The sequence below is a fragment of the Neocloeon triangulifer genome, unplaced genomic scaffold, assembly GCF_031216515.1.
Source record: "Neocloeon triangulifer isolate White Clay Creek 2 clone unplaced genomic scaffold, ASM3121651v1 ptg000008l, whole genome shotgun sequence".
Taxonomy (NCBI): Eukaryota; Metazoa; Arthropoda; class Insecta; order Ephemeroptera; family Baetidae; genus Neocloeon; species Neocloeon triangulifer.
Genome location: NW_026775550.1, coordinates 3,970,958 through 3,993,222, shown reverse-complemented (window position 1 = coordinate 3,993,222; position 22,265 = coordinate 3,970,958). Strand labels below are relative to the sequence as shown.

Sequence of the window (22,265 nt, the reverse complement as noted above, 5' to 3'; positions counted from 1 at the left end):
TGAATTTAAAAATAAAAATGTGGCGGCCGCGAAGTAGTCCATAAGACCTAATAATTATTTTTTAGTAGATGAATTTAAAAATAAAAATGTGGCGGCCGCGAAGTAGTCCATCAGACCTAATAATTATTTTTTAGTAGATGAATTTAAAAATAAAAATGTGGCGGCCGCGAAGTAGTCCATAAGACCTAATAATTATTTTTTAGTAGATGAATTTAAAAATAAAAATGTGGCGGCCGCGAAGTAGTCCATAAGACCTAATAATTATTTTTTAGTACATGAATTTAAAAATAAAAATGTGGCGGCCGCGAAGTAGTCCATAAGACCTAATAATTATTTTTTAGTAGATGAATTTAAAAATAAAAATGTGGCGGCCGCGAAGTAGTCCATAAGACCTAATAATTATTTTTTAGTAGATGAATTTAAAAATAAAAATGTGGCGGCCGCGAAGTAGTCCATAAGACCTAATAATTATTTTTTAGTACATGAATTTAAAAATAAAAATGTGGCGGCCGCGAAGTAGTCCATAAGACCTAATAATTATTTTTTAGTAGATGAATTTAAAAATAAAAATGTGGCGGCCGCGAAGTAGTCCATAAGACCTAATAATTATTTTTTAGTACATGAATTTAAAAATAAAAATGTGGCGGCCGCGAAGTAGTCCATAAGACCTAATAATTATTTTTTAGTAGATGAATTTAAAAATAAAAATGTGGCGGCCGCGAAGTAGTCCATAAGACCTAATAATTATTTTTTAGTAGATGAATTTAAAAATAAAAATGTGGCGGCCGCGAAGTAGTCCATAAGACCTAATAATTATTTTTTAGTAGATGAATTTAAAAATAAAAATGTGGCGGCCGCGAAGTAGTCCATAAGACCTAATAATTATTTTTTAGTACATGAATTTAAAAATAAAAATGTGGCGGCCGCGAAGTAGTCCATAAGACCTAATAATTATTTTTAGTAGATGAATTTAAAAATAAAAATGTGGCGGCCGCGAAGTAGTCCATAAGACCTAATAATTATTTTTTAGTAGATGAATTTAAAAATAAAAATGTGGCGGCCGCGAAGTAGTCCATAAGACCTAATAATTATTTTTTAGTACATGAATTTAAAAATAAAAATGTGGCGGCCGCGAAGTAGTCCATCAGACCTAATAATTATTTTTTAGTAGATGAATTTAAAAATAAAAATGTGGCGGCCGCGAAGTAGTCCATAAGACCTAATAATTATTTTTTAGTAGATGAATTTAAAAATAAAAATGTGGCGGCCGCGAAGTAGTCCATAAGACCTAATAATTATTTTTTAGTACATGAATTTAAAAATAAAAATGTGGCGGCCGCGAAGTAGTCCATAAGACCTAATAATTATTTTTAGTAGATGAATTTAAAAATAAAAATGTGGCGGCCGCGAAGTAGTCCATAAGACCTAATAATTATTTTTTAGTAGATGAATTTAAAAATAAAAATGTGGCGGCCGCGAAGTAGTCCATAAGACCTAATAATTATTTTTTAGTACATGAATTTAAAAATAAAAATGTGGCGGCCGCGAAGTAGTCCATCAGACCTAATAATTATTTTTTAGTAGATGAATTTAAAAATAAAAATGTGGCGGCCGCGAAGTAGTCCATAAGACCTAATAATTATTTTTTAGTACATGAATTTAAAAATAAAAATGTGGCGGCCGCGAAGTAGTCCATAAGACCTAATAATTATTTTTTAGTAGATGAATTTAAAAATAAAAATGTGGCGGCCGCGAAGTAGTCCATAAGACCTAATAATTATTTTTTAGTACATGAATTTAAAAATAAAAATGTGGCGGCCGCGAAGTAGTCCATCAGACCTAATAATTATTTTTTAGTAGATGAATTTAAAAATAAAAATGTGGCGGCCGCGAAGTAGTCCATAAGACCTAATAATTATTTTTTAGTACATGAATTTAAAAATAAAAATGTGGCGGCCGCGAAGTAGTCCATCAGACCTAATAATTATTTTTTAGTAGATGAATTTAAAAATAAAAATGTGGCGGCCGCGAAGTAGTCCATAAGACCTAATAATTATTTTTAGTAGATGAATTTAAAAATAAAAATGTGGCGGCCGCGAAGTAGTCCATAAGACCTAATAATTATTTTTTAGTAGATGAATTTAAAAATAAAAATGTGGCGGCCGCGAAGTAGTCCATAAGACCTAATAATTATTTTTTAGTACATGAATTTAAAAATAAAAATGTGGCGGCCGCGAAGTAGTCCATAAGACCTAATAATTATTTTTTAGTAGATGAATTTAAAAATAAAAATGTGGCGGCCGCGAAGTAGTCCATAAGACCTAATAATTATTTTTTAGTACATGAATTTAAAAATAAAAATGTGGCGGCCGCGAAGTAGTCCATAAGACCTAATAATTATTTTTTAGTAGATGAATTTAAAAATAAAAATGTGGCGGCCGCGAAGTAGTCCATAAGACCTAATAATTATTTTTTAGTAGATGAATTTAAAAATAAAAATGTGGCGGCCGCGAAGTAGTCCATAAGACCTAATAATTATTTTTTAGTACATGAATTTAAAAATAAAAATGTGGCGGCCGCGAAGTAGTCCATAAGACCTAATAATTATTTTTAGTAGATGAATTTAAAAATAAAAATGTGGCGGCCGCGAAGTAGTCCATAAGACCTAATAATTATTTTTTAGTAGATGAATTTAAAAATAAAAATGTGGCGGCCGCGAAGTAGTCCATAAGACCTAATAATTATTTTTTAGTAGATGAATTTAAAAATAAAAATGTGGCGGCCGCGAAGTAGTCCATAAGACCTAATAATTATTTTTTAGTACATGAATTTAAAAATAAAAATGTGGCGGCCGCGAAGTAGTCCATAGACCTAAAAAAATTATTTGGTTGAAAAATTTGAAAATCAAGAATATGATGCTGCGGAATAGTTCTTTGACCTAATAATGCTTTTTATTCTTTGTCTAGTCGAACGGTCTTTTATATTTTAATAATGAAAGATCAGATCCTTGGCCTAGCCTTCAATAATAATAATATATTTATTGTTGTAAAATTGCACCTCTCTCCCTCTGGCCCTTTCAACTTTTGATTTGCCCCCCCCCCCCCTTTCATCCAATGCTATTCTCCTTGGTTATTCAGTGACCAAAGACCAAAATTGTGACTGGGCCAGAATTGCAACTCTTTTATATACCAACATAACACAAAATCAGTAGCTGCACAAGTGGCACCTTTGTTGGGGGTGTAACCAGAGTGGACATTAGTTTGTTGACTTGAGACAAACTTGAGACTTGAAGAAGTCCCAAGTAGTTCTAGTTTTTTGTCTCTTGAGCTGCAAATTTTACCGAATTTTACATCATTTTTGTGTTCCTACAAATATATTTCTATGAGAATGATATCTATTCTATAATCGGAATAATATTTTTAAACTTACAACATGGTACGTTGGTTTTTTTTTTTAAATTTTTTAAATGTCACAATTGCATTCGGAATTTAAAAAAATTTGCACATTAAAAGCCTCTCTGTATTTCAGTCAAAGCAAATTGTGAGACCAACATTTTTTAGCCGCATCCGCGAGGCTCAAAAGGCAAAATTGACGAGTTTCGGTTCTCGCTTGAGAGAAAGGTTCTCGTACAAGCTGCCGGACAAATACAAAGACACCTGGGTCGACCGACTGGTCACTTATTGGCAGAGTTTGCTTCGAGACTATCGAGAGGCAGGTCTTGACACCCTGAAGGACATTCGAGAGCGGCCCTTGAAGGCGTCTGTGTACGGAACTGCCCTCGGTACTGCTTATCTCTGCGCCAAAAGGAACCCAGACGAAGTTTGTTTAAAAATATAAATAAAAAAATTGCAAGTTTCATTTAAATCAACAATATTCCAGATCAGCTATAGGCAGCGTTTGATTGAAGCCCAAAACGATGTTGCCTTCACATGTCCGAGCATCCAGAACAAGAGGACGATTTCCTATTTGAAACACCTGGAGCAATTCGGAAACCAGGGTGTTGTGCGATACTTCAGTTTTGGCATCTTTTCAATTGTATGGTTTGACAACTATGCCAAGTGCTTGGGACTTTACGAGGCAAGATGTGATTATCTGAAACCCACCTATTTAGAAATTTGCAAGAGCAGAATTGTGGATGTGGGATTTTGGAACAAGTGGTGGCTGCTGGATAAAAATATGGTTGATTTCGATGTAAACGAAGATGAATGGTCCCAGCCAAATTAGTTTAACAGGGATGAATTATTAGAAAAACGAATAATAGTAACTGAAATGAATTAAAAGTTATTACTGCGGTTTATTTGTTTCGTGCTTTGATTTACAAGATAATTAAGAAAATAAGAACAAAAAAATTAGTAATCTGCTGCAGTGTTGGCCAAATAATCTCTTCGTCCAATGTTGGACGCCTGCTTGCTCTGAATGGCCTCCAGCTTGGGGCAGTTTGTGATCCTGTGGCCAAGACCGCCGCAGTAGCTGCAGCCTCGTTCGTCTAAAATTCAAACAAAAAGTTCCATTTTAAAGATAAAAATTTAAATATATCAAGAATTTTACCTCCGAGATCCAGGTACTTTTCGTTCTCGGACTGCATCGTAGCCAGGAACAAGGGCACCCTTTGCTTGGCCTCGATTAACAAGTGCTTGAGATCAAGAAGGACGGACTCATCATTCGACTTGTTGATGAAGGTCGTGGCAATGCCAGTTTTGTCCGATCTGCCTGTACGACCAATTCTGTGGACTGTGAAAGAAGATAATTGTAAGAGTGGAGGTTTTCATAGTCGCAAGCTAACCATAATTTTCAACGTCATCTGGCATGTCGTAGTTGATGACATGTTGAACATCGGCAAAGTCGAGACCCTTCGAGGCAACGTCCGTTGCCACCAGCACGTCCTTGCTACCCTTTCTGAATGCGTCCACTGATCTCGACCTTTCCTCTTGGTCTAAATTTTATTTATTAGCACAATCTTCCTATAAAAAATTGATTTACAAAACCTTTTCCACCGTGGATAGCCACAGCTTCAACACCTTTGAGCAAAAGGTACTCGTGGATTGCGTCCACATCCTGTTTCTTCTCGGCAAAAATCAACACCGGTGGCGGTGTTTTCTGCAGACACTCGAGCAGATACACGATTTTGGCTTCCTGCTTCACATATTCAACCTCCTAAAAGTCGTTAATTGTAAAACTTTGAGACTAAAATATTTATTAGAAAAACTTGCCTGAATGACATTCAAAGAGGCGGCGCCTGCTCTGCCCACATTTATGGTGACAGGCTTTACCAAAGCTGACCTGGCGAAGTTCTGGATTTTCTTCGGCATGGTGGCAGAAAAGAGCAGGGTTTGCCTTTGACCCTGTGAAGTTTGCGATTTAGATGGCTCACTTTGGAAATGCTCCTCATTTTTACCTTGAAAAAAGAGAAAATGGTTCGAACATCCTCCTCGAAACCCATGTCGATCATTCTGTCAGCCTCGTCCATGACCAAGTAGCGGCACATGTCCAGGCGCACAATCTTCTTGTCCAACATGTCCATCAGCCGCCCAGGGGTGGCCACCATGATGTGAACGCCTCTGTAAAGGAGGAGTGTTTATTTATCTTAATTTTATTCATTTTTTGTTATTACTTTGCGATAACGTCAGCAGACTCCGAGACTGGAACTCCACCAATTGAGAGGCAGCTCCTAATTTCAGGCATTCCGAATCTTTTCAGGAACTCTGTGAAGTGCTGGATGATGTCAAACGTCTGCTTAGCCAACTCACGAGATGGACAGATAATCAGTCCTGCAGTTTATCAAATGATGAATGCTTAAGACGGAAATGAAATCAATTTTACCATAAGGTCCCTCATTTCTAACAAAAGGCAGGGCTGTTTCTTGTTCAAGACAGAACATTATCAACGGCAAGACAAAGACCAGCGTTTTTCCACTTCCAGTAAAGGCGATTCCGATCATATCACGGCCGTACAGTCTGTAATTTATTATTTGATGATTTCATAATCTCAAAATTTTCTTAAAATTTAATTACACTGTGGGAATTCCTTGTACTTGGATCGGGGTTGGCTTTATGATTTTCTTTTCGTCCAAAGCGGCTAGTACAGCTTTTGGGAATTTCATTTCTCTGAAAGTCTTTACAGGTGGCGGAATGTCTTCACCCTCGACTAAAATTCTCCACTTTCGTCTCAACCTTTCAAAATAAGCAGGCGACTTTGCCAAAATGTATCGAGGAGCCTTCCAGCTTTAAATTAAATATATATTATTGAAATTATAATAATTATTCAGTTTCTTATTCAGCATCACACCTAGTTTTGATGGGATCCTCGTACTGAATACCCTTGGCCAATTCAGCAACACCCATCAGAGCTTTTCGCTCGGCCACACTTTCCAAAATTTTCTCCTCCTCTTTCAGTTGCTTCTCCATTGCACTCTCTTTCTTGGCTGAAAAAAAATGTTAAATTCATAATTAAATCTTGAATTGCTGAATCTATGACAAGAAATTTATGTAATTTCAGTTTTTTCATACCTTCAGCCAATTTTTTCAGTTCAGTGTGCTGGTCCAGAAGACTAATATTTGACTTGCGGCCCCACACCTGTCCCTCGTCCTCTTCATCATTGTCCATTTCACATTCACTCGAAGACTTTGTCTTCTTCCCTTCGTCCTTCAGCTGTGTAAGCCGGCCCAGCTTAGCATAAGTCTGTTTGAGTCTTTCTTTGACGGGTACGTACGGAACGTAATTATCATCATCTGAAGACCTCTGATCTTCCTCTTCTTCGCGACGATAACGCTGTGGAAAGGCAAAAATTCTTCAGGTAAAAAATTATGCAAAAGCCTTCAAAAATGTTACCTTTCTGTTCAACATTTCCCGCGCGTCTTCAACTGTCGCTCGACCCATTTTTCGATTAATTATATGCCTTGTGTCTTCCATATTATTTCTGCGCATTACGTGTCTGTCCGCAAAGTCATCAATCTTGAAAAATCACGAGAAAATGTAAAGATTATGAAGAGAAATTAAATGGTGACCGAAGCGGTGTTTAGGGGGGCGTGGCAACAGAAAAAACATCAGGGGGGTGTGGCTCGGCACTGTTTTTCCCTGATTCAATTTTCGTCCTCGCTGCTTCAAGAATTTTGCTAGGAAATCTGAAAGTTTAAGAAAGTTTTAAGAATTCAGCGACATTTGTAAAAATGCGGCTAACACTTGTGCTCCACAAGCAACACTTGCGCCGTTTGTTCATCCGAAAGTGGTTTGTCCACGGCAGGAACAACAGAGTGCCGATGGAAACGTACGCCGAGTCCACCTTGTCGGCCCTCGGCATCAAAGTTGTCGATTCGTTGGATGTGATAGACGAAAAGAAAACACCGCCAGTACCACCGGGAAGGTGTGTTTCCCAATTTTAATTAATTCAATCATTGTTAAAATACATTTATGTAATTTATCATTTCAGCGTCAAAGTCATCGGCATGCTAGATCCGCCAGTTCCTTTGGGCGAGAACCACCCTTTGTATCACCAGAGACCGAGCTATTTATACGACGAGCACAGTATTTTGGTGGAGGGTCTGCCTCAGGCTCAGAACCTCACCAACACAGTGATCCTGGAGAAAGGGCTTCCGCCACAGATCGAGGAGTTGGCCAAAGAGAATGAAAGTTTGCTGCCCGAGGAATGCCACGAAGAAGTGAAGAAGTTTGAGATGGAATTTTCAATTTGATTGGAGACTTATATTGAATTTTTTTTCCTCCAGGAGCATTTTAAGAAGTTTTCTATTCGATGCAGTCCAGGAAAAAATGCCAAAGTACATAAATCCCGAAAGGCCTTGCTATAACTATCCTCCAACATTTGGTGTTCCTGATTACAGAAGAAAGTAAATTGTTCATTCAGTAAATTTTAACCTTTTGGTTGATTTGTTTTGCATTTTCAGCCGCCTTTTGAGTGATAATCTGCTCTTGATATGCGATTCTCTCTCATCCGAGCCTCACGGGCAGGTAGTTCGTGGTGCAAAATTGCGAACACTTCTGGACATAAATGACAAACTTGTCAGATTTGACATCAGTCCAGGAATCCTTCTTTGTGGCAAAAACCCACTAAGTCCCTACACAGATGCGGCGCGCACCGAGAATCTGGACTTGCCGAATATTTCGCCACTGAACTGTTTCGTGTCTCTACCAAAGGACCATTTCTATGATGACACAGAAATTATCAGTAGTTTTTTTTTCTTTAGAATACTTTTCGGAAATTAATCAACAAAACCTTTAGATGTTCCGCCAGCAAAATTTGTCCACACTGCAATTTTTCACTTCAACGACACCAAACACGTAAATCTGACAGAGATTCCCGTCAACGAAAACCAAATTCAAGGCAGGACCCTGGCCAACTCCTTCATAGTTGCAGCTGCCGAAGCAAAGCAAAAGCTGGAGGTAGGAAATAAAAAATAAACGAACAAATTAAAATGCAATCTGGAATTTTCAGAAACCTTCTGGTGAATTGTCCAAGCCACTGACGATTCAAGGCATCCACACGAATGGACAGTGGTTCCAGTTTTCGGTGCTGCAGCTCAACAACTTGAGCAACAAGGGAACTAAGAATGTCGCCTGGCTGTCCCCGTTGATGCACATGTTTGCCTCGGCTAGATATGAGAAAGCGGTTCCCACCTTGATTGGGTACAACCCTGACGTGTTAAGGTATTTGTTTGCTTTTCACAGAAACAGTTTGATCACCAAATAGAAATAATAGAGGTACTGCTTAAAAATAAAAAATTGTCGATAATTAAATTTTGACAAGATTTTTCTATTCGTACAATTTTTATTCTCTTATTCTAGGTTATTATTATTATTTTTTTTTTTTAAATAACAAAATGCAGAAAATTTAATTGGAAAACATCAGGTTTTTTTAACATTTGGCTATACCGAAGCGCGTTTGATGCGCTTGAATTTCTGCGGGGTGAGTGACGGTGGGTGAGGGTTGCGTTTGCGCCTGTCGTCGAGGAGGGGTCGGCACACCGTGGGCAGACAAAGGGTGGTGCTCTTCCTGCCCAGGCAGGTGCACGAGCAGACGGACACCTGGTCGGTGTCGTCCGTGGCCACCGACGAGCTGAGGTAGTGGCCCGACAGGATTTTGCCATTCAGGGACATGACGTCACCTTCAAAGGTCACCACGTGATGGGACGCTGACTGCATCTCGTCATCTTCACGGCGGTTGTCTTCGGCTTGCCTATGTGATTTGAATTTATATTAAAATTTTAAACAAAAGACTTAAATAATTACATTGTCATGAACCGCAGAACGAGCAAGTTGATGCTGGCGGCCACCACGGCCAAGCCGAACAGGATAAAAACCAAACTCAGGGCGACGTAACCTGGCTTGTTGCTCAGGGCGTGGTCGTTCTTTGAAAATAAATATTAAATTATTAATTTTTTTTTAATATTTATAATTTAATTATTGTATTATGAATTAGTTTTTTTTTTAATTCCAAAATTTTGACAATACCTGGAGAGCAACGTAGTCACCAAATCCTATCGTAGTCAGGGTGACAAAGCAGTAATAAAAGCTGTCAAAGTAGCTCCAGCCTTCGTACCGGGAAAAGACGGCGGCGCCTGTTGTTATAATTATGGACGAGAGCAGTCCAGTCGCCAACATCAAATTCATTTCGGTCGCCTCAGTTTTCGAGAAACGCAACCACTCTTTCCCCCGCCGAATCACAACCTATCATAATCATTAATGTTAATTTTCTAATTTTGAAACTTAAATTTTCCAACCGAAGCAACTTTGTTGAGACGTTCACCGATGCTCTGGAACATCACAAGTCCGAGCGGAATTCCAACCATTGCGTACGCCATGCAGAACGCCTTTCCACCGTAGGTCACGGGGGTCGAGTGCCCATAGCCTTTCAATTGCAGATTAATTATTATTATTTATTATTATTTTTATTATTTTTACCAATCATCGCCAAGACGACGGTTGCAAAATAAAAAGCACCAGCGAACTTCCACTGGGGTCCTGCTTTGTGCGGCTTGTTTTCGATTATCACAATCTCGATCACTTTGTAGTCCTCTTGCGAAATGTTGTATTTCTGCAGCAGATTTTCTCTCACTTCTGCAACGGTCCGGGAAAATTATAATTTAAACGAAATATTCAAAGATTGATTAAAACAAAAATCGAACCTGTGAGAAACTCGAATCTCTTTTTCTCCGTGTCGGACTCGAGTGCGTCAAAGACGGCTGCCCCGATCAGCAAGTAGGTGAAGGTGCAAACCACCAGGGAAAGCGTTCGCACGTTCTGCTTCTTCATGATTTCTTTCTAATTTTGTCGAGTTTCAAGAACTTAGTTCAAATTTGGAAATCTCCGTGTATTTCGGCAAAGAACGCGGCGCCGCCAGTCCATGGTCGACCGTTTGTTTTGGCGAAGGATGAAAATGGCGATTGCTGGTGTATATCTCACCCCTGCTGCAAATAGGGATGTGTACCAGGGGTGCTAGCTACTGAACAACCCTCTCCGTAGAGTCTGCGCGCGGGCGGGGATGTGATGCCGTCGCGCGCCGAGAGCTGCTCGATATTATAAGCATCTCCCTTTTGCGCCGCTCTATTTACGCAATTCCTCTGATATTAATATAAGATCAATTTGTGAAGTTCAATGAAGAAAGTTAATGAAATTTTTGTTATCATAATTCCAATCTAAAAATTCCATAAATAATGTGAAAATAATTTAACTATTCATTTAAAAACGTTTTAAATTAATGAAATTTAATTAAATATTTTAATTCCAAAATTGTAATGAAATAATTATAATTACACTAAATTATTGAAAATATTCTGATAAAATAGGTTTCCAAATTCCAGATTAAGAAAATTAAATATCAACCCAATCCGAACTTATGCAACCCGCACAATTTGGAAGCGGTGCAGGTTGCCTAACTTCTAAAAAATTGGTTAAAAATTGCAAAATTATAACAAACGATTCATGATAAAATAAAAATATCTGACGTAATTTAAAAGTTTTCATAAATTATTTGTATTTTTTCTTTAATTTTGGATATTATTATTTTAAATTTTATTGTTTTAAAATTCAAGATTTTTTTATAAACACTATTATGCATTATCCTTAAATGATGAGTTTCTGATCCCGTTTTGCTTAAGAACAAGTAGAAAATTTCCAGCCTACAAAGTGCATTAAGATTTTCAGATAGAGGGAGCTCACTTAAAAATTTAATTATTTAATAATTTTTTCTCGACTTGGCACTAATTGTATGAAAAAATTATTTATCTGTTTTGAAAAAAAATTGCAGTCCATTAAAAAAAAAGTACTAAAATTTAGATACAATATTAAAATTGAGCACGAATCTTAAGGTCACCGTTGTCAATATCAGCTGGCACCACTGACGTCACACGGAGTCGAGTATTTTTCCGGAGTTAACAAAAATAACCTTAAACAAGGAACAATTCAATAGGATCGAATTAATTTGTAGCATTTACAAAAATCTGAAAATTTGGTCTACATTTAAAAAAAATTAAATGTCGAATAAAAAATATTAGCCCTTTTTCGCATCGAGTAAAATCGATCGAGGCAGCGCTCTCGCGTGTACGCAGTCGCCAGCTGCGAGCCGACGACGAGGTGATAAAATTATGCCGTAGTCACGCCGCCTTGTTGTTATTTAGTCGCGGATTGACGGTCGACCGCCGTCACGGTTCGTCGGCCTTATCGGCCGCTCGCTAATCAGATGTGATAACGGGGCCACCGCGCGCGCGAGTCGGTGTCGACCTAAACGCCTCTTTCACTTTTCTTTCTCACTTCTGAACGAGGCCCCTGAGAGGAAAAATGTCAGACGTGCGTGACCTCGCAGCCCTCAGTGAGTTTAATTTTTTTTCCGCCTCATTCGACGGGAATTCATTCATTCTCGGACAAGTTAAATCTGGTGTCTTTGATAATTTCGTGGTCGCCTTCCGCATTCTGCGTGACCCACTTTTCAATCAGCAGCGCCTTATCGAATTGGGCGAGATTAAAATTAATTTTGTGTTGGTAAATTTAAATATTGTGAGAGGGTCCAAGTGACGAAAATAGATTGAATTAGTAACGAATTAAGAATTATTAATAACGGTGTTTTTTGGTTGAAGGTTAATAATTCGTATCAAATTTTAATTTATTTAATTTTCCATATAAATAGATTTCCACGTCAATATATTAATGACTTTTTAATTGTTCTCGTTTGAATTTCCTTGTGATTTTTTCCCTGTGCATAATAAACAAGATACAGTTATTAGAAGTCAAGAGGGTCGTGTGGTAGAAAAAACACAACACTCAATAGAGAAGTTTAAAAACAAGATAATGAAGCTGCCCTGTTTAGTAATTATAAATTATACTCAAAGTTTTAAATTATTTTTAACCCTGCTTTTGCATCGAAAGAATTTTTTTCACTTCGTATATCATATTTTTCTGCACTGCTTCTGATTATTTTCTTTGTTAATCCGCAAATTTCAATTATTTCAACAGGCAGTAACCAGCAAGAGTTGGTGCGGCAGAGCGTGAGTGTCCGCGAGAACGCGTACTGCCCTTACAGCCACTTCAAAGTGGGCGCCGCCCTTGTGTGCGACGACGGCACCACCTTCACCGGCGTCAACGTCGAAAACTCGTCCTTCGGCGCCACCATTTGCGCTGAGCGCTCAGCTCTGGTCGCAGCTGTAACTGCAGGTTGTAAACATAACTTTGCTTTCCATTACTTTTGTCTCCAATTTTTTATTTTTAGAAAGAAATTGAATTATTTATTGCAATCAAAATTTATTCTAACTGTTTTGAATCAGTTTGAATATAATATTAAAAAAGGAACTATTTTAATTTTACGATCTCAACTTTTGTTCAAAAATTTGAAGTTATTGATCAAACAAAATTTTATTTTTCCATATAATTGTCAGTAAAATTGTTCAGCACCACCAATAAGAGTAGTTATTTTTTTATAATTAAAGGAAATTTTATTTTTAGGTCATCGCAAGTTCAAACGGATTTGCATAAGTGCGGAGGCGACAGGGCCGGGTTTCATCTCGCCGTGTGGCATCTGCCGCCAGTTCATGAGCGAGTTCGGCGACTTTGACGTGCTGCTGGTGCGCCCCTCGGACAAGCGGGTGCTGTTCACCTCGGTGCACCGCCTGCTCCCCATCAACCTCGACCCGCTGCAAGAGTTTCTCACCACCGGCAGTTAGAATTAATTAACTTATATCTGACTCGAGCACAAAACGCTAATTTGTCTGTCGATTTTGTTTTGACTGAATTTGATTAACACTTTTTTAGAGGCTATGAATGATTATTCTCGTCACGAGACTGATCGTATTAAGTTTTTGACTTGTAGCAGTTTTAGCTGATATGTCATGTTGATTATTTGGTAGAGTGACTAACTGACTATTATTTTACTCAGTTAGACAAAGGTTTTTTTAGTGTGTTTTTTAGTAAATCGAATTTGGACCAATAAAAAAATTGAATTTTAAGGATCTTCAGATATTTCTGTAGTTATTTATAATTTTTATATTTTATTTATTAATCTCATAGATAATAATCAGGGTTGGCCCTGACCCTGTCAAGGTCAAGACCGACATCCAGATGCGCCCGGACGGAAGCCCTCGGTGGTGGTGGAGGTCCGAGGCCCCTCCGCTTTTTGAAAAGCGCCACGGCCCTTTCCAGGGGCTCCACCGGTCTCCCGTCAAGTTTGCACTTTTCAAGCGCCTTCTGTGCGTGTTCGAGCACCTCCCTGTCCTCTTGCTGGAAGCGTTTGCTTCTCTCCTCTTCCTCGATCGTGTCCACGGCGGCTTCGAACGCTCGGTTCGCCTTTTCCTCGGCCTGATTATTATTTTTTGTATTTAATTTAAATTTTAAATTTAATCAAGAAAAAAATGTTCGCACCAATTGCTGATCGTAAGCGATTTTGTTGGCGGCCTGTTGGCGCCTCCGCTCCTCCTGTCGCAGCCGCTTCCACTCTGCGGTGATGCGTTGCTGCAATCGCCAGTCGAACGCATTTTCCAACTGGAAGGCCACTTTCTGCCGCCTCCGCTGCTGCTCAGCCGCCTCCAGTTGGTGGTCTCGGTACTCGACGGCGCGCCGCCTTCTCTCTGACCATCGACTTTCCACGTCGGCAAGTAGCCGCGTTTCTCTTTTTCAGTGAATTTTTTTTACTCCCACATTTGAAATTTTTTTAATCAACCAACCTCTGCTTTCTGTCGTCTGCAATTTTCGAGTTCCACTCTTCGAATTTCGCCTCTCTGCTTGCTTGTGCGGCAAAAACTTTTTCTCTGACGCGTTCACTTTTGTCAGCAAGAATACCCTGATGTTGGATAAGATGAAATTAATTATTAATTTTTATGAATAATTTATATTTTTAAACCTCTTTGTGAATTTTTTCCAATTTTTCCTGCGTCTCCCTTTTAAAGTCATCGTACGCTAGACATATTAACCTCTCCTTCTCCTCCCTTTCGCGAAGCTCCTGCCTCCTTTTCCTTTCCTCCGCGATCGAACCTAACCCTTCTTCCAGGAGCCGACATCTTTTCTCACCCTTTTTCTCCTTCTCTTGCTCTTGTTCCTCCTTTTGTTTCTTCAGGTCCTCCTGCATCTCCCGATTCAACTCTTCCCTCTCTCTCCCGTCCAACTTTCTTTTCTCGTCGATCTCCTTTATCCTTTTTTACAAAATAAATTAATTAATTTTTTTTGACACTTCCTAAATAATAATTAATCTCTCATCTCAATTATTCTTCAAATTGGAAATCAAAAGATTCAAGAAATAAATAACTCCTCAAAATTAAAGCGGATCATTCACATTGCCAAAGCATTAATTGAATTTTGAGGATTAATTCTCAAAATTTTATGTGGCCCATCGTGAATCTCCAATGTATATTTTATTTACTTATTAAATTTATTGTTAGGAGTGCTAATTTCTTGATCCCGATTCGCCGTCATTTATAAATTTTGCTTTCAAATTAAGGAATAAAAATTTTTGATTTTAAAATGAATTCCTACTGTTTTTGCAAGTCACTGCAAAGCTCCTGCTTGCGTCGCTGCGTTTCGCGCTGCCTCTGGCGCTGCGCCTCCCTCTCCCGCCCGATCCGTTTGAGCACCTGCCTCCGGTGTTCTGCCTCCAACGCCTCCTCCGCCTCCTTGTGCCGTTGTCGCGCCTCCACGTGCGCTTGGCGCTGGTCCAGCGCGAGCGCCGCTTTCAACGCAGCGTCCAACTGCTTGACGGCGTCCCGCGATCGCAGCGCCAGCGTCACCTGTCGCGCCGCCTCCTCTCGAGCCTGCCTCCGGAGGCGGCACCTGGCTTCGGCCGCCTCCCGCGTCTCTCGCTTCTGAGCCTCCAGCCGCCCTCGGGCCGCCTCCGCCCGCGCTTCCGCTGCCAGTTTGGCCGTCGTGCCGGCCATGGCGGACATTGTGGCCGCGGTGGCCGCCTTCTCGGCCTCCGAATGCCGCCTCCGAGCATCAACAGCCTCCGCCTGTCGATTCAGCACGTCGGCGTTCGACTCGATGCGCTCCAAGATCTGTCGATTAATGATTAGCGGGGCAGGCGCGTGTGCGGAGCAGCAATTTAAAGCCTCCGGAGGTCGCATATTTCACTGTTTTCGTGTAAAATGACAGTAAAAATTAAAATTATGATATTCAACAGAAGTAAAAGACACAGACGACGCTATTGAAATGATAGTAAACAATTTAAGCAACGCAGAGTCACCATGGAAACTATATTTAGTAAGTAAAACTTTAATAAACTAAAAGAGGATTATACGTTTAATTTCTTCGAAAGAGGCTTAAAACAAGACCAGATATATTCAACGCGTCCCCTTTCTCAGGGAACAAGGAATATGGTAGAAATCAGAGGAAGCGAAAGGGTAATTAAATAATCAAACAGAAAAATCAAAGAGACAAATAGTAAATTAGAGAAATGAAGGATATTAAATTAGAATAAATTTATACCTTGAATTAAAAAGATTTTTCGTGTGAAATAAAGGTGACTGTTCAAAAAGAAAAGAAACTTTTATACAAGCATCTAAACGCATTTTAATTTTTTAAACTAAATTTAACCAATAAAAGGCAGGTGGTATTTTCCCACCACTCCATTTATTCAATAATCACTATATTAATTTTTTCACCCTTCCCCAAAATTGTAATCACAACGGTTCGTCAAACAACGGAGTCCACTCGAGGCTCATCACAAACGTAAAGTATAGGCGAGAGACATTATAATTTTCAAAATTCTCGATTCGCTATAGGAAAGTAAAAAAGTGTTAACATCACAGTTAGTAACAAAAGACGCTAGTCAAATGAATTTTCCAAAATTCAAGATGAAGCACACAAATTATAAAATATAGGTTACATCACAGAGGACATATTTAGACGTAACTCATTTTGAATTTTTCCCGAAAATACAATAAAATCCCTAAGGACACATCACAAACGTTAAGTATAGACGAGAGGCTTAATGCATTTTCAAAATTCTTGAATCGCATCAGGAGGGTTAGAACAGTTAACATCACAGTCCATAGTAGAAGACGCTAGTCCTATGAACTTTCAAAAATTAACGATTATGAAGCGAAGAATATTAATGTAGGTTACATTACAGACGACATATGTTGTCGTTAGTCATTTTGATTTTCAAAATACCCGATTATATTTTAAAATCCCTAAGGACACATCACAAACGTAAAGTATAGACGAGTGGCTTAATGCATTTTCAAAATTCTTGAATCGCATCAGGAGGGTTAGAACAGTTAACATCACAGTCCATAGCAAAAGACGCTAGTCCTATAAACTTACCAAAATTAACGATTATGAAGCGAAGAATATTAATGTAGGTTACATTACAGACGACATATGTTGTCGTTAGTCATTTTGATTTTCAAAATACCCGATTATATTTTAAAATCCCTAAGGACACATCACAAACGTAAAGTATAGACGAGTGGCTTAATGCATTTTCAAAATTCTTGAATCGCATCAGGAGGGTTAGAACAGTTAACATCACAGTCCATAGCAAAAGACGCTAGTCCTATAAACTTACCAAAATTAACGATTATGAAGCGAAGAATATTAATGTAGGTTACATTACAGACGACATATGTTGTCGTTAGTCATTTTGATTTTCAAAATACCCGATTATATTTTAATATCCCTAAGGACACATCACAAACGTAAAGTATAAACGAGAGGCTTTATGCATTTTCAAAATTCTCGAATCGCATCAGGAGGGTTAGAACAGTTAACATCACAGTCCATAGCAGAAGACGCTAGTCCTATAAACTTTCCAAAGTTAACGATTATGAAGCGAAGAATAATAATGTAGGTTACATTACAGACGACATATGTTGACGTTAGTCATTTTTATTTTCAAAATACCCGATTATATTTTAAAATCCCTAAGGACACATCACAAACGTTAAGTATAGACGAGAGGCTTAATGCATTTTCAAAATTCTTGAATCGCATTAGGAGGGTTAGAACAGTTAACATCACAGTCCATAGCAGAAGACGCTAGTCCTATAAACTTTCCAAAGTTAACGAATATGAAGCGAAGAATATTAATGTAGGTTACATTACAGACTACATATGTTGACGTTAGTCATATTTGATTTTTAAAATCCCTAAGGACACATCACAATCGTAAAGTATAGACGAGAGGCTAAATGCATTTTCAAAATTCTCGAATCGCATCAGGAGGTATAGAACAGTTAACATCGCAGTCCATAGCAGAAGACGCTAGTCCTATAAACTTTCCAAAGTTAACGAATATGAAGCGAAGAATATTAATGTTGTTACATTACAGACTACATATGTTGACGTTAGTCATATTTGATTTTTAAAAACCCTAAGGAAACATCACAATCGTAAAGTATAGACGAGAGGCTCAATGCATTTTCAAAATTCTCGAATCGCATCAGGAGGTATAGAACAGTTAACATCACAGTCCATAGCAGAAGACGCTAGTCCTATAAACTTTCCAAATTTAACTATTATGAAGCGAAGAATATTAATGTAGGTTACATTACAGACGACATATGTTGACGTTAGTCATTTTTTATTTTCAAAACACCCGATTATAATATAAAAACCCTAAGGACACATCACAAACGTAAAGTATAGACGAGAGGCTGTATGCATTTTCAAAATTCTCGAATCGCATCAGGAGGGTTAGAACAGTTAACATCACAGTCCATAGCAGAAGACGCTAGTCCTATAAACTTTCCAAAGTTAACGATTATGAAGTGAAGAATATTAATGTAGGTTACATTACAGACGACATATGTTGACGTTAGTCATTTTTTATTTCAAAACACCCGATTATAATTTAAAAATCCTAAGGAAACATCACAAACGTAAAGTATAGACGAGAGGCTTTATGCATTTTCAAAATTCTCGAATCGCATCAGGAGGGTTAGAACAGTTAACATCGCAGTCCATAGCAGAAGACGCTAGTCCTATAAACTTTCCAAATTTAACTATTATGAAGCGAAGAATATTAATGTAGGTTACATTACAGACGACATATGTTGACGTTAGTCATTTTTTATTTTCAAAACACCCGATTATAATATAAAAACCCTAAGGACACATCACAAACGTAAAGTATAGACGAGAGGCTGTATGCATTTTCAAAATTCTCGAATCGCATCAGGAGGGTTAGAACAGTTAACATCACAGTCCATAGCAGAAGACGCTAGTCCTATAAACTTTCCAAAGTTAACGATTATGAAGTGAAGAATATTAATGTAGGTTACATTACAGACGACATATGTTGACGTTAGTCATTTTTTATTTCAAAACACCCGATTATAATTTAAAAATCCTAAGGAAACATCACAAACGTAAAGTATAGACGAGAGGCTTTATGCATTTTCAAAATTCTCGAATCGCATCAGGAGGGTTAGAACAGTTAACATCGCAGTCCATAGCAGAAGACGCTAGTCCTATAAACTTTCCAAAGTTAACGATTATGAAGCGAAGAATATTAATGTAGGTTACATTACAGACGACATATGTTGACGTTAGTCATTTTGATTTTCAAAATAGCCGATTATATTTTAAAATCCCTTAGGACACATCACAAACGTTAAGTATAGACGAGTGGCTTAAAGCATTTTCAAAATTCTTGAATCGCATCTGGAGGGTTAGAACAGTTAACATCACAGTCCATAGCAGAAGACGCTAGTCCTATAAACTTTCCAAAGTTATCGAATATGAAGCGAAGAATATTAATGTAGGTTACATTACAGACTACATATGTTGACGTTAGTCATATTTGATTTTTAAAATCCCTAAGGACACATCACAATCGTAAAGTATAGACGAGAGGCTCAATGCATTTTCAAAATTCTCGAATCGCATCAGGAGGTATAGAACAGTTAACATCACAGTCCATAGCAGAAGACGCTAGTCCTATAAACTTTCCAAAGTTACGATTATGAAGCGAAGATTATTAATGTAGGTTACATTACAGACTACATAAGTTGACGTTAGTCATATTTGATTTTTAAAATCCCTAAGGACACATCACAATCGTAAAGTATAGACGAGAATCTCAATGCATTTTCAAAATTCTCGAATCGCATCAGGAGGTATAGAACAGTTAACATCACAGTCCATAGCAGAAGACGCTACTCCTATAAACTTTCCAAAGTTAACGATTATGAAGCGAAGAATATTAATGTAGGTTACATTACAGACGACATATGTTGACGTTAGTCATTTTGATTTTCAATATACCCGATTATATTTTAAAATCCCTTAGGACACATCACAAACTTAAAGTATAGACGAGAGGCTTAATGTATTTTCAAAATTCTCGAATCGCATCAGGAGGGTTAGAACAGTTAACATCACAGTCCATTGAAAAAGACGCTAGTCCTATGAACTTTCCAAAGTTAACGATTATTAAGCGAAGATTATAATGTAGGTTACATTACAGACGACTAATGTTGACGATGGTCATTTTTTATTTTCAAAATACCCGATTATATTTTAAAATCCCTAAGGACACATCACAAACGTAAAGTATAGACGAGAGGCTTTATGCATTTTCAAAATTCTCGAATCGCATCAGGAGGGTTAGAACAGTTAACATCACAGTCCATAGCAGAAGACGCTAGTCCTATAAACTTTCCAAAGTTAACGATTATGAAGCGAAGAATAATAATGTAGGATACATTACAGACGACATATGTTGACGTTAGTCATTTTTATTTTCAAAATACCCGATTATATTTTAAAATCCCTAAGGACACATCACAAACGTTAAGTATAGACGAGAGGCTTTATGCATTTTCAAAATTCTTGAATCGCATCAGGAGGTATAGAACAGCTAACATCACAGTCCATTTCAAAAGACGCTAGTCCTATGAACTTTCCAAAGTTACGATTATGAAGCGAAGAATATTAATGTAGGTTACATTAAAGACTACATATGTTGACGTTAGTCATATTTGATTTTTATAATCCCTAAGGACATATCACAATCGTAAAGTATAGACGAGAGGCTTAATGCATTTTCAAAATTCTCGAATCGCATCAGGAGGTATAGAACAGTTAACATCACAGTCCATAGCAGAAGACGCTAGTCCTATAAACTTTCCAAAGTTAACGAATATGAAGCGAAGAATATTAATGTAGGTTACATTACAGGCCACATATGTTGACGTTAGTCATATTTGATTTTTAAAAACCCTAAGGAAACATCACAATCGTAAAGTATAGACGAGAGGCTTAATGCATTTTCAAAATTCTCGAATCGCATCAGGAGGTATAGAACAGGTAACATCACAGTCCATAGCAGAAGACGCTAGTCCTATAAACTTTCCAAATTTAACTATTATGAAGCGAAGAATATTAATGTAGGTTACATTACAGACGACATATGTTGACGTTAGTCATTTTTTATTTTCAAAACACCCGATTATTATATAAAAACCCTAAGGACACATCACAAACGTAAAGTATAGACGAGAGGCTGTATGCATTTTCAAAATTCTTGAATCGCATCAGGAGGTATAGAACAGTTAACATCACAGTCCATAGCAAAAGACGCTAGTCCTATAAACTTACCAAAGTTAACGATTATGAAGCGAAGAATATTAATGTAGGTTACATTACAGACGACATATGTTGACGTTAGTCATTTTTTATTTCAAAACACCCGATTATAATTTAAAAATCCTAAGGAAACATCACAAACGTAAAGTATAGACGAGAGGCTTTATGCATTTTCAAAATTCTCGAATCGCATCAGGAGGTATAGAACAGTTAACATCACAGTCCATAGCAGAAGACGCTAGTCCTATAAACTTTCCAAATTTAACGATTATGAAGCGAAGAATATTAATGTAGGTTACATTACAGACGACATATGTTGACGTTAGTCATTTTTTATTTTCAAAACACCCGATTATAATATAAAAACCCTAAGGACACATCACAAACGTAAAGTATAGACGAGAGGCTTTATGCATTTTCAAAATTCTCGAATCGCATCAGGAGGTATAGAACAGTTAACATCACAGTCCATAGCAGAAGACGCTAGTCCTATAAACTTTCCAAAGTTAACGATTATGAAGTGAAGAATATTAATGTAGGTTACATTACAGACGACATATGTTGACGTTAGTCATTTTTTATTTCAAAACACCCGATTATAATTTAAAAATCCTAAGGAAACATCACAAACGTAAAGTATAGACGAGAGGCTTTATGCATTTTCAAAATTCTCGAATCGCATCAGGAGGGTTAGAACAGTTAACATCACAGTCCATAGCAGAAGACGCTAGTCATATAAACTTTCCAAAATTAACGATTATGAAGCGAAGAATATTAATGTAGGTTACATTACAGACGACATATGTTGACGTTAGTCATTTTGATTTTCAAAATAGCCGATTATATTTTAAAATCCCTAAGGACACATCACAAACGTTAAGTATAGACCAGTGGCTTAATGCATTTTCAAAATTCTTGAATCGCATCTGGAGGGTTAGAACAGTTAACATCACAGTCCATAGCAAAAGACGCTAGTCCTATAAACTTTCCAAAGTTAACGATTATGAAGCGAAGAATATTAATGTAGGTTACATTACAGACGACATATGTTGACGTTAGTCATTTTTGATTTTCATAATACCCGATTATATTTTAAAATCCCTAAGGACACATCACAAACGTAAAGTATAGACGAGAGGCTTTATGCATTTTCAAAATTCTTGAATCGCATCAGGAGGAATAGAACAGTTAACATCACAGTCCATTGCAAAAGACGCTAGTCCTATGAACTTTCCAAAGTTACGATTATG

At 37.7% G+C, this 22,265-nt stretch overlaps 6 protein-coding genes across 7 annotated transcripts; 3 read left to right on the top strand and 3 right to left on the bottom strand.

Moving 5' to 3' along the window:
* Positions 1 to 3,232: 3,232 nt before the first annotated feature.
* On the top strand, positions 3,233 to 4,297 carry LOC132194561 (mitochondrial import inner membrane translocase subunit Tim29). The gene is made up of 3 exons (XM_059615903.1): positions 3,233 to 3,435; positions 3,529 to 3,819; positions 3,880 to 4,297. Exons 1-3 carry the CDS (start codon positions 3,433 to 3,435, stop codon positions 4,222 to 4,224), a joined length of 639 nt encoding a protein of 212 aa, XP_059471886.1. The 5' UTR covers positions 3,233 to 3,432; the 3' UTR covers positions 4,225 to 4,297.
* LOC132194557 (ATP-dependent RNA helicase abstrakt) lies at positions 4,271 to 7,020 on the bottom strand. The gene is made up of 12 exons (XM_059615899.1): positions 6,829 to 7,020; positions 6,507 to 6,768; positions 6,286 to 6,421; positions 6,012 to 6,221; positions 5,821 to 5,954; positions 5,612 to 5,768; positions 5,396 to 5,558; positions 5,211 to 5,342; positions 4,986 to 5,154; positions 4,784 to 4,933; positions 4,549 to 4,731; positions 4,271 to 4,486 (listed from the first exon to the last, which is right to left on the bottom strand). The coding sequence occupies exons 1-12, from the start codon at positions 6,922 to 6,924 to the stop codon at positions 4,350 to 4,352; spliced, it is 1,929 nt and encodes a 642-aa protein (XP_059471882.1). The 5' UTR covers positions 6,925 to 7,020; the 3' UTR covers positions 4,271 to 4,349.
* Positions 7,021 to 7,052: 32 nt separating this feature from the next.
* Positions 7,053 to 8,748, top strand: LOC132194558 (large ribosomal subunit protein mL37). The gene is made up of 6 exons (XM_059615900.1): positions 7,053 to 7,360; positions 7,427 to 7,663; positions 7,722 to 7,841; positions 7,899 to 8,179; positions 8,234 to 8,394; positions 8,447 to 8,748. The coding sequence occupies exons 1-6, from the start codon at positions 7,167 to 7,169 to the stop codon at positions 8,699 to 8,701; spliced, it is 1,248 nt and encodes a 415-aa protein (XP_059471883.1). The 5' UTR covers positions 7,053 to 7,166; the 3' UTR covers positions 8,702 to 8,748.
* Positions 8,749 to 8,786: 38 nt separating this feature from the next.
* On the bottom strand, positions 8,787 to 11,489 carry LOC132194559 (two pore potassium channel protein sup-9-like). Of its 2 annotated transcripts, none has more exons than XM_059615901.1 (7): positions 11,324 to 11,489; positions 10,137 to 10,571; positions 9,913 to 10,068; positions 9,732 to 9,859; positions 9,463 to 9,678; positions 9,241 to 9,359; positions 8,787 to 9,187 (listed from the first exon to the last, which is right to left on the bottom strand). In XM_059615901.1, exons 2-7 carry the CDS (start codon positions 10,261 to 10,263, stop codon positions 8,878 to 8,880), a joined length of 1,056 nt encoding a protein of 351 aa, XP_059471884.1. In that variant the 5' UTR covers positions 10,264 to 10,571; positions 11,324 to 11,489; the 3' UTR covers positions 8,787 to 8,877. The 2 variants fall into 2 exon arrangements, with proteins under 2 accessions (XP_059471884.1, XP_059471885.1); XM_059615902.1 differs by having other exon boundaries at positions 10,137 to 10,554.
* Positions 11,490 to 11,571: 82 nt separating this feature from the next.
* LOC132194562 (probable cytidine deaminase) lies at positions 11,572 to 13,454 on the top strand. Its single transcript, XM_059615904.1, has 3 exons — positions 11,572 to 11,818; positions 12,460 to 12,657; positions 12,946 to 13,454. The coding sequence occupies exons 1-3, from the start codon at positions 11,788 to 11,790 to the stop codon at positions 13,161 to 13,163; spliced, it is 447 nt and encodes a 148-aa protein (XP_059471887.1). The 5' UTR covers positions 11,572 to 11,787; the 3' UTR covers positions 13,164 to 13,454.
* Positions 13,455 to 13,463: 9 nt separating this feature from the next.
* On the bottom strand, positions 13,464 to 15,548 carry LOC132194926 (trichohyalin-like). Its single transcript, XM_059616524.1, has 5 exons — positions 14,965 to 15,548; positions 14,336 to 14,624; positions 14,160 to 14,275; positions 13,858 to 14,104; positions 13,464 to 13,794 (listed from the first exon to the last, which is right to left on the bottom strand). Exons 1-5 carry the CDS (start codon positions 15,546 to 15,548, stop codon positions 13,501 to 13,503), a joined length of 1,530 nt encoding a protein of 509 aa, XP_059472507.1. The 3' UTR covers positions 13,464 to 13,500.
* Between the last annotated feature and the right edge of the window lie 6,717 nt (positions 15,549 to 22,265).

Bases quoted from the DNA above. Each gene is read 5' to 3' on its own strand.
- LOC132194561 (XM_059615903.1), top strand. The intron at 3,820-3,879 runs GTTTGTTTAAAA...ACAATATTCCAG, and splicing joins CCAAAAGGAACCCAGACGAA to ATCAGCTATAGGCAGCGTTT.
- LOC132194557 (XM_059615899.1), bottom strand. From the start codon at position 6,924: ATGCGCAGAAATAATATGGAAGACACAAGGCATATAATTAATCGAAAA. The intron at 5,343-5,395 runs GTAAAAATGAGG...CAAACTTCACAG, and splicing joins CCATTTTCTCTTTTTTCAAG to GGTCAAAGGCAAACCCTGCT. The intron at 4,732-4,783 runs GTTAGCTTGCGA...CTTCTTTCACAG, and splicing joins AGATGACGTTGAAAATTATG to TCCACAGAATTGGTCGTACA.
- LOC132194558 (XM_059615900.1), top strand. From the start codon at position 7,167: ATGCGGCTAACACTTGTGCTCCACAAGCAACACTTGCGCCGTTTGTTC. The intron at 7,664-7,721 runs GTTTGAGATGGA...TTTTTCCTCCAG, and splicing joins TGCCACGAAGAAGTGAAGAA to GAGCATTTTAAGAAGTTTTC. The intron at 7,842-7,898 runs GTAAATTGTTCA...TTGCATTTTCAG, and splicing joins GTTCCTGATTACAGAAGAAA to CCGCCTTTTGAGTGATAATC.
- LOC132194559 (XM_059615901.1), bottom strand. From the start codon at position 10,263: ATGAAGAAGCAGAACGTGCGAACGCTTTCCCTGGTGGTTTGCACCTTC. The intron at 10,069-10,136 runs GTTCGATTTTTG...GGACCGTTGCAG, and splicing joins GAGATTCGAGTTTCTCACAG to AAGTGAGAGAAAATCTGCTG. The intron at 9,188-9,240 runs GTAATTATTTAA...CAAATCACATAG, and splicing joins GTTCTGCGGTTCATGACAAT to GCAAGCCGAAGACAACCGCC.
- LOC132194562 (XM_059615904.1), top strand. From the start codon at position 11,788: ATGTCAGACGTGCGTGACCTCGCAGCCCTCA. The intron at 11,819-12,459 runs GTGAGTTTAATT...TTATTTCAACAG, and splicing joins GCGTGACCTCGCAGCCCTCA to GCAGTAACCAGCAAGAGTTG. The intron at 12,658-12,945 runs GTTGTAAACATA...TTTTATTTTTAG, and splicing joins GGTCGCAGCTGTAACTGCAG to GTCATCGCAAGTTCAAACGG.
- LOC132194926 (XM_059616524.1), bottom strand. From the start codon at position 15,548: ATGCGACCTCCGGAGGCTTTAAATTGCTGCTCCGCACACGCGCCTGCC. The intron at 14,276-14,335 runs GTTTAAAAATAT...ATCCAACATCAG, and splicing joins TGGAAAAAATTCACAAAGAG to GGTATTCTTGCTGACAAAAG. The intron at 14,105-14,159 runs GTTGGTTGATTA...TCACTGAAAAAG, and splicing joins GCAGACGACAGAAAGCAGAG to AGAAACGCGGCTACTTGCCG.